Source organism: Elgaria multicarinata, chromosome 19 (assembly GCF_023053635.1).
Source record: "Elgaria multicarinata webbii isolate HBS135686 ecotype San Diego chromosome 19, rElgMul1.1.pri, whole genome shotgun sequence".
In the NCBI taxonomy this organism is placed as follows: domain Eukaryota; kingdom Metazoa; phylum Chordata; class Lepidosauria; order Squamata; family Anguidae; genus Elgaria; species Elgaria multicarinata.
In genome coordinates this window covers 2,346,356-2,358,981 of record NC_086189.1, presented here as the reverse complement: position 1 = coordinate 2,358,981, position 12,626 = coordinate 2,346,356, and the positions used below count along the sequence as shown (strand labels likewise).

At 42.3% G+C, this 12,626-nt stretch overlaps 1 protein-coding gene across 1 annotated transcript in view; it reads left to right on the top strand.

Annotated features, from left to right (window-relative positions):
* Positions 1-9,146, top strand: part of C19H9orf43 (chromosome 19 C9orf43 homolog) — a 70,770-nt gene extending 61,624 nt beyond the window's left edge. Inside the window, exons 11-12 of the mRNA XM_063144637.1 lie at positions 8,294-8,405; positions 8,837-9,146. Coding sequence (XP_063000707.1) covers positions 8,294-8,405; positions 8,837-9,108 — 384 coding nt within the window. The 3' untranslated portion in view covers positions 9,109-9,146. The remainder of the gene's footprint in view (positions 1-8,293; positions 8,406-8,836) is intronic.
* Positions 9,147-12,626: the final 3,480 nt, after the last annotated feature.

Below are 12,626 nucleotides of genomic sequence, written 5' to 3'. Positions count from 1 at the left end.
AACCTAACAGTTCAAGGTGCTTGGTCGAGCAGTCAGAGAGACAATCATATCAACATCCTAGAACTCCTTGCATTTCAAAGAGCCCTCAAGTCTTTTGTATCAATATTCAAGGGCAATCATATTCAGGTCACCTCCGACAATACCACGGTGATCTTCCACCTCAACAAACGGGGGGATGGGGATGAGATCAATCTGACTAGTCAATTTGACAGTGCAGATCTTGGAGTGGTGTCTGCAACACAGCATCACAATCACAGCAGTTCACATAGCGGGCAAGGACAACAAATTGGCAGATCAACTCAGCAGAACTGTCTCAACATCACAAGAGTGGTAACTCCACCAACAAGTTGTTCATGCCATTTTCTGGCGTTGGGGAACACCAACCACCGACCTCTTTGCAACACAGGAGAACTCCATGTGCGACCGTTTTTGCAGCACAGCAGGTCTGGGACGATATTCCAAGGGGGATGCCTTTCTCCTGACCTAGTCTCACGAACTTCACTTCCTCTTTCCACCATTTCCTCTGCTGACCAAGGTGTTGGGAAAGATCACAATGGACAATGCAGACTGCATATTGGTGACACCATGGTGGCCCAGGCAGGGCTGGTTTGCCCCACTTCTCATCAGATCTCGGGGACGGTATTACTGCCTCCCAAGACGTCCAGACTTACTGCATTGACAAAAGGGTCGTATTTGTCAGGTTTTTGTGTTAACTTTAACAGTAATTATTGGCAGATTATTGGAAGAGACTTGCAAACTCAGAACACCTGTTGGTGATTGGGTGAAGTAAGTAAAAGGCTCGCTCTTTCACAGGAGTATGTGGGGTGTGGTGTAGGCTGCTGCTGCCAGAGGAGGGAGTATGCTGTTTTGATGTGAAGGAGGACTTATCAAAGAGAACTGTAAAGCTGTTATGCTTACTTATGTGATTTAGGGTAAGACAGTTACTTTGTTATTATTTGACACTACCAGCCTGGTCTTTTGTTTTTGGAAGACTTCTCTAAATAAATGCATTGAGGACTCAACGCCCAAGCTTTCTTTTGTTTGCGAACTGCTAGGAGGAATTTGTACCACACTACTAATTCCCCCAACATCTGGTTATGGGCCCAGGAGAAGAGTTTTGAACCTTTGATGCAGTACCAGAGAGGCTTCAGGATGGCGGAGTGAATTTGTTTAGACAACGTGAGTGCTGGACATTTGGCTGCTCTTCTGCCTACTGTTGCGTGATTGCTGGCTGTTGCATGATTGCTGGCTGTTGAAGCAAGGCTCAATGGCGGAACATAAAGACAATGGCTTTTATTTCCCTCAGCTAGATGACTCCAATTTTTCTATTTGGTGTTACCGGATGGAGGCATTTCTGGTGAAAGAAAAAGTTTGGAGAGTCATAGCGGAAGATCCTCCCGCTCCTATTATGCAGGCATGGAATAATAATGACACCAAAGCAAAGACTCTAATTACTTTGGCTGTCTCAGACCAACAATTGGTTAATATCCATGGAAAACAAACTGCAAAACCAATGTGGACAGCATTGGAGACAATTCATCTTCATCGTGGAACCGGGTCGACCATCGTGTATTTTAAACAAATGTATCGGGCTGAACTTGCTCCAGATGGTGACCTAGCTGAACATCTGAGGAATTTATGGTCGCTCCAAGACAAGTTATTATGATGTGATGTTGAAATTCCTGGCCTGCAATTCTGCTACGTTGTGTTGAGCAGTTTAAATAAAAGTTATGAAAGTATCGCTGCTCAACTAGCTGCTTTGCCCCCAGCACAGCTGACTCTTGAACTTATTCAAGCAAGGCTCATGTCTGAATTAGATAGGCGTGTGGCTTCTAGATACAATGATGAAGCTGCCCCTTCACAAAGGCATATGCCGAACAGCAGGGGTAATTTAACTGCTGAGAGTGAGAAGATAGCAGCACTGAAAGTACATCGTTGTCTTTCTTGTGGAGAAACAGGGCATCTACATAAAGATTATAAAAAGAAGAAACAAGGACAAGGACAACAGCAAGGGGTGTTTAAGCGACAAGTTAAAGTGCTTATTGCTGTGTCCATTCCAACGAAAAGGTGGGACCATTTTGTTATAGACAGTGGTGCTACCCACAATATGTGCAAAGATAAGAGTTTGTTTACAGGTTTAACTAAACAAAAGGGGAAAATCCATCTTGCCAATGGGAAAGTAATTAAGAATAAAGGGCTTGGAACTGTGTTCCTTAAAAGCCTAAATGCATCAATTAAGAATGTACTATATGCTCCTGAGTTATCTGAAAAATTATTGAATGTGTCATAATTAACAGCAAAATGTTGTTGTTAAATTCTCGAAGTTCAAACGTGAATTGATAAAAAACAACAAAGTGATCTTGTATGCTAAAAAAAGAAATGGGCTGTTTCTCTTATCATACCGGAATGAAAAAGAGGAAAATGATAGTGTTGTGAGGTTAAAACTTTGAAATCAAAGTCAAATGCTCAATTACATGATAATTGTATTCACTCTTATCATAGGCTGTTTGGTTGTCTAAATTTTAAAGCAGTATCTAAAATGCAGCCTATAGGCTGAAACTAAAAAGTTGTAAGTACCACATGAAATGTGTATCTTGTGCAAAACATAAGGCAAAGCAAATCCCTAAAGGAAAAATCACAAGTAGAAAGGCTGAAAAGCCGTTTCAGTTTGTTCATGGAGATCTTGTTGGTCCCCTTAAGGTTTCCAGAGGAGGAGCACATTTTTTTACAGTGCTCATAGATCAATATACGAGATAGTCTTTTGTATATATGCTTCAGAAGAAAAATGAGGCATTTGAAAGGTTTAAATCATTTTGTGCTTGGGTTAATATATAATAGGCATAATACCCAAATTGCCTGGTTTTTTTACTGACAGAGGTGGAGAATTCTGCTCTGCGGAGTTTGAAGGTTTCCTTACGCAGCATGGCATTGAGCACATGGCTGCCACTCCACGTTCTCCATGGCAGAACAGTTTGTGTGAAAGAATGAACCAAACCCTGTTGCAGGGGTTAAAAACACTTCTGCACAATGCCAACTTAGGAGAGGAGTTCTGGGCTGAGGCACTGAACTGTTTTAACTATGTACATAATAGAAGCATAAGTTCAGTATTGAAGTGCACTCTTTATCAAAAATTATATAACAAAAAACCTTCTGTGAGCCATTTTAGGATTTTCGGATCTGTCATGTGGGTGCATACACCCCAGAGTCAGAAATTACAAGAAAAGGGGCAACATGGAATATTTCTTGGATACGAAAAAGGGTCATATAGCGTGCTTATGTCAAGTACTCAAAATGTAAGTTTAACAAGGAGTGTTGATTATAATGTTAATTGGGAATGAGTTGTAATCTTCCAATCCACTCCTGTTAACGAAAGTGAAACAGAAAGTGATTATAGTGATAGTGATGAAAATGATGATAGCAATAGTGAAAGGGACATTTTAAAACAATCAGAAGAATCTGGGAGGGATGCAGAAAATAAGAAACCACTGCATACTATGGATGCAGTGCAAAAAGACAGTGGTTCTGATAGTTCTGAGGATGAGCATGCTGCAGTGCGTAAGTCGGAACGTTCTACCAAAGGTATACCCCCTATGAGATACCAGGATGAATTTGCTGGTAGAGCCATTTATGAACCTCAAAGTTATAAAGATGTACAGAAACTGTCTGAAGAAGTTTCTTCAGCTTCTTGCTATACAAACTCATTAGATAAGAACAAAACATGGAGGTTGGTTAAAAAACAACCTTTCATGGAACTCATTGACAGCAGGTGGATTTTTAAAGTGAAAACTGATCAATTTGGAAAAATAGTACGCCACAAAGCAAGGTTAGTTGCTCATGGTTTCGCCCAAATACAAGGGCAAGATTTTCATGAGATTTTTACACCCACAATACACTTTGAAAGCATAAGGATGATGTTTAAACTTGCTGCACAAAAAATATGCAAGTATCACATCAAGATGTAACAACAGCATATTTAAATGCAAAACTAGATGAAGATATTTACGTGTTACCACCTGAAGGTTTTAAGGCCGACAAAGACATTGTATGCAAACTTGAAAAATGTCTATATGGTTTAAAACAGTCTGCAAGAGCGTGGAATGCTAAGTTGTCAAAAACACTCAAGAGATATGGGATTTAAATAAGGGCAGGCAGATCAATGTTTATTTGTTAAACATGAAAAAGAGCAGAAGTTGTATGTATTGTGTTACGTTGATGATTTGTTAATATTTTGGTCTGATAAAGAAAAATATAACAGGTTTGTACAAAATTTAAAAGAACAGTTTGAGTTAAAAGACCTGGGTAATGTAACTAATTATCTTTCTTTAGAGGTAGAAAAAAACCAAGAGGGCAATTTTTATTTGCATCAAACAAAAAAGATAAATGATGTGATTGACAAACTTAATTTGCAGAATGCTAATTCCATTGATACTACAATGGTACAGAATTTCCAAGCAGATAGTCAAAGTAAACATTTTGAAAATGCTACATTGTACAGAAGTATACTAGAGCAACTAAGTTTTATTGCCAATGCTACCCGACCAGATATTTCTGTGAGTGTAAATTTATTCAGCAGATAAACTGCTAAACCCACAGAACATACTTGGAAAGCTATAAAGCGAATAGCACGTTATTTAAAGGGCACTTTGAACTACAGGTTGAAGTTCACAAAGGAATGTACTGGAGGGTTAGAAATTCATGCTGATGCTAGTTTTGGAGATGATATAAATGATAGAAAAAGTACATCTGGTGTTTCTTACATGTTAAATCACAGTTTATTCGATTGGGCCTGTAAAAAACAGTCTACAGTTTTGTTACGTTCCTGTGAAGCGGAACTGAATGTATTTAACTTTGCCATTGTGAACATTGAATGGTTATTGCAATTGTTAAAGGATGCCGAGACTGATGTACCAAAACCTGTTATTGTTTATCAAGACAATCAAGCATTTCTGTCTTAAAAACTGAACAAAGTTCAGTTGTAAACAAAGAACCAAATATCTACAAATCAAATTGTGCCATGCAAAGGAGTATATAAGAAATGGCTTGTTACAAATTCAGTATTTAGTCGGAAAAGACATCCCTGCGGATCTGTTGTCTAAACCTATAAGTAAAGAACAACATCAGAAATTGACAAAATATTTGCAATTATATTAAATAAGGTAATTACTGTATCAGTGTACACAAAAAGCAGGAGGATGTCAGGTTTTCGTGTTAACTTTAATAGTAATTATTGGCAGAGACTTGGTGATTGGGTGAAGAAAGTAAAAGTCTCGCTCTTTCACAGGAGTGTGTGGGGTGTGGCGTAGGCTGCTGCTGCCAGAGGAGGGAGTATGCTGTTTTGATGTGAAGGGAGGACTTATCAAAGAGAACCGTAAAGCTGTTATGCTTACTTATATGATTTAGGGTAAGACAGTTACTTTGTTATTATTTGATGCTACCAGCCTGGTCTTTTGTTTTTGGAAGACTTCTCTAAATAAATGCATTGAGGACTCAACGCTCACTCTTCCGTTTATTTGCGAACTGCTAGGAGGAATTTGTACCACACTACTAATTCACCCAACAATATTTACCACCCAGAAATCGACACCTTGCGTCTGACAGCCTGGAGACTACTTCCTTGCAAACTTAAACTGACGTCTAAGATACAGGAAGTTCTCGATGCCGCATTGAAGCCATCTACACATTCCTCTTAAGAAAATGGTTAAAGTTTAAAGAGTTCGCTTTAGCTAAGCAGTTTGAACCACTTCATCCATTCAACAAGTTTTATCCTTTTTGTTGATGTTAGGAGATAAGGGTCTCCAATTCTCCTCGTTAAAAGTTTATTTGGCTGCCATATCGGTATACCATGATCCTGTAGAGGGGTGTTTTTCCCATCCATTGGTCTGCCAATTTCTGAAGGGACTACGGAACATGAAGCCACCCACTAGAACGCCCATGCCATCCTGGAATCGGTCAGTGGTGCTGCACATTCTCTCTGCCAAGCCATTCAAACCTATGGCTACATCAGACCTTAATCTTTTGACTTGAAAAGTAGTTTTTCTTGTAGCCATAACTTCCGCAAGACGTGCAAGTGAACTTGCAGCCTTATGTGTGGACGAACCTTTTCTCGTTTTCAACCATGACAAAGTAGTGTTGCGCCCTGATACACAGTTCTTGCTGAAGGTAGTCTTAGATTTCCATGTAAACCAGGACCTAGTACTACCAACCTTCCCATCTCCTTCTACACCTCTCGAATCCACACTGCACACATTAGATGTTAGATGTGCATTAGCTTTCTACAAAGCCCACACAGAGAACTTCCGTTTGTCAACCCGTTCGTTTGTCTGTAATGGACACCATAAGAAGGGCCACCCAGTATCCACACAAAGACTTTCTGCTTGGATGGTACAGACAATTTGCCTGCCCTATAGATTGGCTAATATTGATTTGCCTAACACAGAGCACACTCCACTAGGGCTGTCTCCACATTAACGTGGAGGTTTCTCTATTCAAGCTGTGTTGTGCTGTAACATGGTCTAACCCAATGACATTCATCAGGCATTACAGACTGGATGTACGTTCCAGAGCAGACTGCTCTTCTGGAAGGGCTGTCCTCTCGGCCATTCTGCAATAAAACACTGACCCACCACCGGTAAGTCAGCTTGCTAGTCGCCCATATGTGTGATGCACAGAGACCACGAAGAAGGACAGGTTGCTTACTTGTAACTGTGGTTCTTCGAGTGGTCATCTGTGCCATCACACAACCCACCCACCTTCCCCTCTAGGTGTCTGTCCTTTTGGGCACTCTCTGGGGACTTCTTCAATCCAGGGGCCACAATGTCAGTCTCTAGGGATCTGAGGAGCTAGGTGGGGACCCTCCTAAGCATGCGCAGTAGGACGTTGGGGGTGGGTTCCTGCCAAAATCTCTTATCAGCTATAGAAACTTCCCGAACGAGACTCCATGCAGGCGCAGAGCCCATATGTGTGACTGCACAGATGACCACTCGAAGAACCACAGTTACAGGTAAGCAACCTGTCCTTTTCACCTGGCACCAAAAATAATACAATGATGATGCTAGATGATCCTTCTTGGGGAAGGGATTCCAAAGGATCAGGGGTAATGATTGAAAAGGCCCTGCCTCTGGTCACACACACCACCTTTCTTTCCATGGCTGTAGGCAAGGGAGTCCTGAAGCAGGGTTTGGGAGGCCAATCTTAATATCTGAGCAGGTTCTGCACTCCTGTCCTGAAGTCTAAGTGTACTCTCTTCTCTGGATGGTAACCACAGAAACTGTCCTGCATGAATTGAACAAGAGCTAGGAGTCCACTGGAAGTGGAGGGCCAGTTGCCATCTGCATCCTGCCCTGTATCTGGTGGACCTCCTGTAGCTTAGGCCAATTCACAAAACAACCAGGCTGGCTTGCAGCCACTCCCTGCTTGTAGCAAGCAGGTTGCATGTTTGTGGGTTACCAAAGGCAGTATTGCCCACCGTCACTGCCCCAAAATGCTGAGGGAAGCAGCAAGGGCTTGTAATGGTCATTGCCCCAGTCCCTTCCCCACTCTGATTCCAGCAGGATCAGCAGCAGGCAGCCCCATGACATGGGATGCAACCTTTCCATTGGCCTGTCCATCATTGTCTATTCACCTTGGCCTCCCCCAGTTGATTCTCCTTCCCTTCTACCCTCCTTCCTTTTCCTCCCATATGTGTTATGCCTCTGCCTTTAAAGTCAGGGCTTGGGTGATTTCTAAATTTTTTACATCAACTAGCATTTTTAAGCACAGCAGCAGCAGCATTGCTTCCAGGGCGTATGAAATGATAAAATATTATGAAACGTATAGCTGTTTTACGTTTCATAATATTTTATCATTTCATGATAAAAGTGATACATAGATTTCATAATACTATGATTTCATGATACATAGAAGTGTAACTGCTGTGGCACTCCAAGTAATTGTTGTGTGGTATGGGTGCTGATAATTCTCTATGAGCGTTTGATTCCTGCCCTCCCCTACTCAGAGGATGACGGTTCCCTGATTTCCTGGGGAGAGAAAACTACTCTCTTTAAATTTGTAATGTAGACATAATACCTTTAAAACAATGCTTCTGAGCTGTGCAACTTTGGGGTGCTTCTAGAATCTGCCTCAGAGTACACCACAATTATGTTTTCAGGATTTTGTTTGGAAAGTAAATATATATTTAAAGCAGGAATTAAAAATTCTTTATTGTTCAGCATACATTTTGGGTGCCTAGCTAAAATGTTTTGAGCCATTTTGGGCAAACAACTAGATATCCCTAGTTGCCGCTTATTCTCCCTAGTCTGCTGCAGATGACTGCAGCCCCCTGATGCTGCTCATGACTGCTGCTAGGAGGAAGTCTTCTGTGAAGTTCATGGAGTACAAAAGCAATTTGGCCAATGTGAGCACGGAAGGTGAGTGCAACGGGTGTCTGCTTTCAGGCTTCACCATGTGCTGTCACCAAAGCCTGTGGATTGAAAGGGCAAAGGTGGCTGAGTGGAATGTGGGGTGGGCAAGTAGAGGCACAGGGCCTCTGAATAGGCCAGGAGAAGACCAGGACCAACCGGCTGCCCATTTGATTAGCTTGGGGGGGAAAGTTTGGCAAAACAAGGCCAGCGCTGTTAGACTCTTGACTTGTTGAGGCTAATCCACTTATTAGGGTGTTTATTTATAATAGCAATATAAACCATCAAATAACAACAATAGAGATGGCCCAATAACTCTGAAATCCAAATATTGATTCTCTGGTTTTTCTATTGATTCCCTAGTTTTCCTATTTCAAGCACACTTTTCTTGCCAATGGCACCTCTGTTCCTGTATCTTATTTTGATTTGATTTTGTTTAGGGTACGATAACTGTATTCCCCGAATGTCGAGAACAGAGTCCAAGTACAACCAGTACTGCAAGCAGCTCACAGGCCGGAAGGAGGCCACCCTGGCTCAGGCCAGTGATCCATCAGCAGTCGGCAGGGAGCCCTGGCCCAAAGAAGCAGCTCAAAATACCCCTGAGGAGAATTTCCTGCCGCCACTGGGGTTCACTAATCCCCCTCCCCCTCCGCCCTCCCCACTCATCTCTGAGAGCAGTGATAATCCTTCTCTAGATCTGACTTTAAGCTGAAAGAGATGTGTGTGTGCAGGCAACAGTCTTCTCCAAGGATGGTCACTTCGTTTTGTATGGGGGAGGTTTTTCTTACAGTCATTAAAATTCCTTTTCTTCAGTTTGCTGCTTGTGTGACCCTTCTCTCCAAAGGAAAGTTCCATAAGAAGAGATTCTTTTAACAACACAAAGGTCTTGTGCTTTAACAGGTGCATGTGGTAGTTAGTAAGTAGACAAAGACATATCTGGTTTGAGGCCCACTGTGGAGAATAAACCCATGATTACCATCTGAGAATGAGTGGTAATTGGCATGCAAAGCACATCCTTTTGCTGAAGCACAGTTTGCTTTTGTAGTGAGAGAAATGGCAAAGCCCTCCATTAGTAAGCCTCCTGTAATAGTCCTTTTCTACTAGCTCAGCAAACAAGTCTACAAAAGTTGCTAGTCCATAGAAAATGTTACTAGTTCTGCCTGCCCCCACATACCTGTTTTAGTCATTTTTGGCATATAGATGGCTTGAAAGAAAGAAAAGAACCAACTCTCCTCTTTTCTCATCCATCCTCCCGGTTCTTGGAAGAGGATTAGAAAGGGAAAGAAAAATACTCCGGATGAACGACTGGCTTCGAAAGTGGTGCCGTCGTGAGAGTTTTGGATTCTGGGACCACGGGCTACGCTACTTGGAACATGGACTGCTGGCAAGGGATGGGTTGCACCTCACAAGGGCTGGAAAGAATGAGTTCGGCCACAGCATGAAGAACTTCATCAGGAGGGCTTTAAACTGAATCTTGCGGGGGTGGGAGACGTAAATTTTGAGGCAACAATGGATGAAGGCCAATGCACCACAGTACAGAGAACAGCTCCAACAGAGTCCCAAAATAGTGTCTGCAACAAGGTAGGAACAAAGCCAGACTATAAAACACATGGTCTTCGATGTCTATATACTAATGCCCAGAGCATGGGAAACAAACAGAATGAACTTGAACTCTTATTACATGAAGGCAAATACGACTTGATAGGTATAACTGAAACTTGGTGGGATGACTCCCATGACTGGAATATAGCAATTGAAGGATATAACTTGTTCAAAAAGAACAGAAGAAATAGAAAGGGAGGTGGAGTTGCACTATATGTTAAAAATACCTATCCCTGCACAGAAATACAGGCGGATGAGATTGGGAGCCCCGTCGAGAGCATCTGGATTAAAATAAATGGGGCTAGGAATAAAAAGAATATGATAATCGGAGTCTACTACCGACCACCCAATCAAGGAGAAGACGAGGACGAAACTTTTGAGAAACAAATTGCCAGTGTTTCAAGGAAGTGTGATGTAGTAGTGATGGGGGACTTCAATTACCCTGATATCTGTTGGGAGACCATTACTGCCAAAAGCGGCCCTTCCAAGAAATTCCTGACATGTATGGGTGATAACTTTCTCCTACAGAAAGTGGTGGAAGGAACTAGAGGGTCAGCAATCCTTGACTTGTTATTGACCAATAGGGATGACTTAGTGGATAAAGTGGCAGTTACGGGAACTCTGGGGGAAAGTGACCACGTCATACTTGAATTCTTGATTATGAAGGAGACAAAAGTCGAGCGTAGCCATACACGTACTCTGGATTTTAGGAAAGCTGATTTTAATAAACTCAGAACTATAATAAGTAAGGTCCCGTGGCAAGGGAGCCTAAAAAGAAAAGGAGTGCAGGATGGGTGGGAGTATCTAAAAAATGAAATTTTAAAGGCACAGTTACAAACAATTCCAACAAGGAGAAAAGATAGAAGACAACAGAGGAAACCAATGTGGCTTATTGATGAACTGAAAACAAAAAGGGATACATATAGGAAGTGGAAGGAAGGCCAGGCTACAAAAGAAGAGTACAGACAAGTGGCGCAAAAGTGCCGAAATGGCGTCAGGAAGGCTAAAGCTGTGAATGAGCTGAGATTAGCGAGGGATGCTAAAAGCAATAAAAAGGCTTTCTTCAGATACGTGAGTAGTAAAAGACAGAGGAAAGAAATGGTGGTTCAACTGCTTAATGAGGATGGCAAATTGATAACAGACGACAAACAAAAGGCTGAAGTGCTCAATTCCTACTTTGCCTCGGTCTTCTCCCAAAAGCGGATCTATGACCCCCCTGGAAAAAGTGAAGCAGAAGTTGAGGGGGCAGGATTGCAGTTTGAGATTGATAAACAAATGGTCAAAGAACACCTAATTTCCTTGAATGAGTTCAAATCCCCAGGGCCCGATGAACTGCATCCAAGAGTAATGAAGGAGCTAGCGGAAGAACTCTCAGAACCTTTGTCTATTATCTTTGCAAAATCATGGAAGACGGGTGAGGTGCCGGACGACTGGAGGAGGGCTAACGTTGTCCCTATCTTCAAAAAGGGCAAAAAGGAGGAACCTGGGAACTACAGACCAGTCAGCCTGACATCCATCCCTGGGAAAATTCTGGAGCAGATTATAAAGAAGTCAATCTGTAAACACCTTGAAATCAATGCAGTGATTACTAGAAGCCAACATGGATTTGTCAGGAACAAATCCTGTCAGACTAATTTGATCTCATTTTTTGATAGGATAACCTCCCTTGTGGACTGTGGGAATGCTGTGGATGACATATATCTTGACTTCAGCAAAGCTTTTGACAAAGTACCACATGACATTCTGATTAACAAACTAGCTAAAAGTGGGCTAGATGGAACAACTATTAGGTGGATCCACAGTTGGCTACAGAATCGGACTCAAAGAGTACTTATCAATGGAACCTTCTCAAACTGGGGAGAGGCAACGAGTGGGGTGCCGCAGGGCTCAGTCCTGGGCCCAGTGCTCTTCAACATTTTTATTAATGATTTGGATGAGGAGGTGCAGGGAACGCTGATCAAATTTGCAGATGACACCAAATTGGGTGGGATAGCTAATACCCTGGAAGACAGAAACAAACTTCAAAGTGATCTTGATAGGCTGGAGTGCTGGGCTGAAAACAACAGAATGAAATTTAATAGGGATAAATGCCAAGTTCTACATTTAGGGAAGAGAAACCAAATGCACAGTTACAAGATGGGGGACACTTGGCTCAGCAATACTACAAATGAGAAAGATCTTGGAATTGTTGTAGATCACAAGCTGAATATGAGCCAACAGTGCGATATGGCTGCAAGAAAGGCAAATGCTATTTTGGGCTGCATTAATAGAAGTATAGCTTCCAAATCACGTGAGGTACTGGTTCCTCTCTATTCGGCCCTGGTTAGGCCTCATCTAGAGTATTGCGTCCAGTTCTGGGCTCCACAATTCAAGAAGGACGCAGACAAGCTGGAGCGTGTTCAGAAGAGGGCAACGAGGATGATCAGAGGTCTAGAAACAAAGCCCTATGAAGAGAGACTGAAAGAACTGGGCATGTTTAGCCTGGAGAAGAGAAGATTGAGGGGAGACATGATAGCTGTCTTCAAATACTTAAAAGGTTGTCACACAGAGGAGGGCCAGGATCTCTTCTCGATTCTCCCAGAGTGCAGGACACGGAATAACGGGCTCAAGTTAAAGGAAGCCAGATTC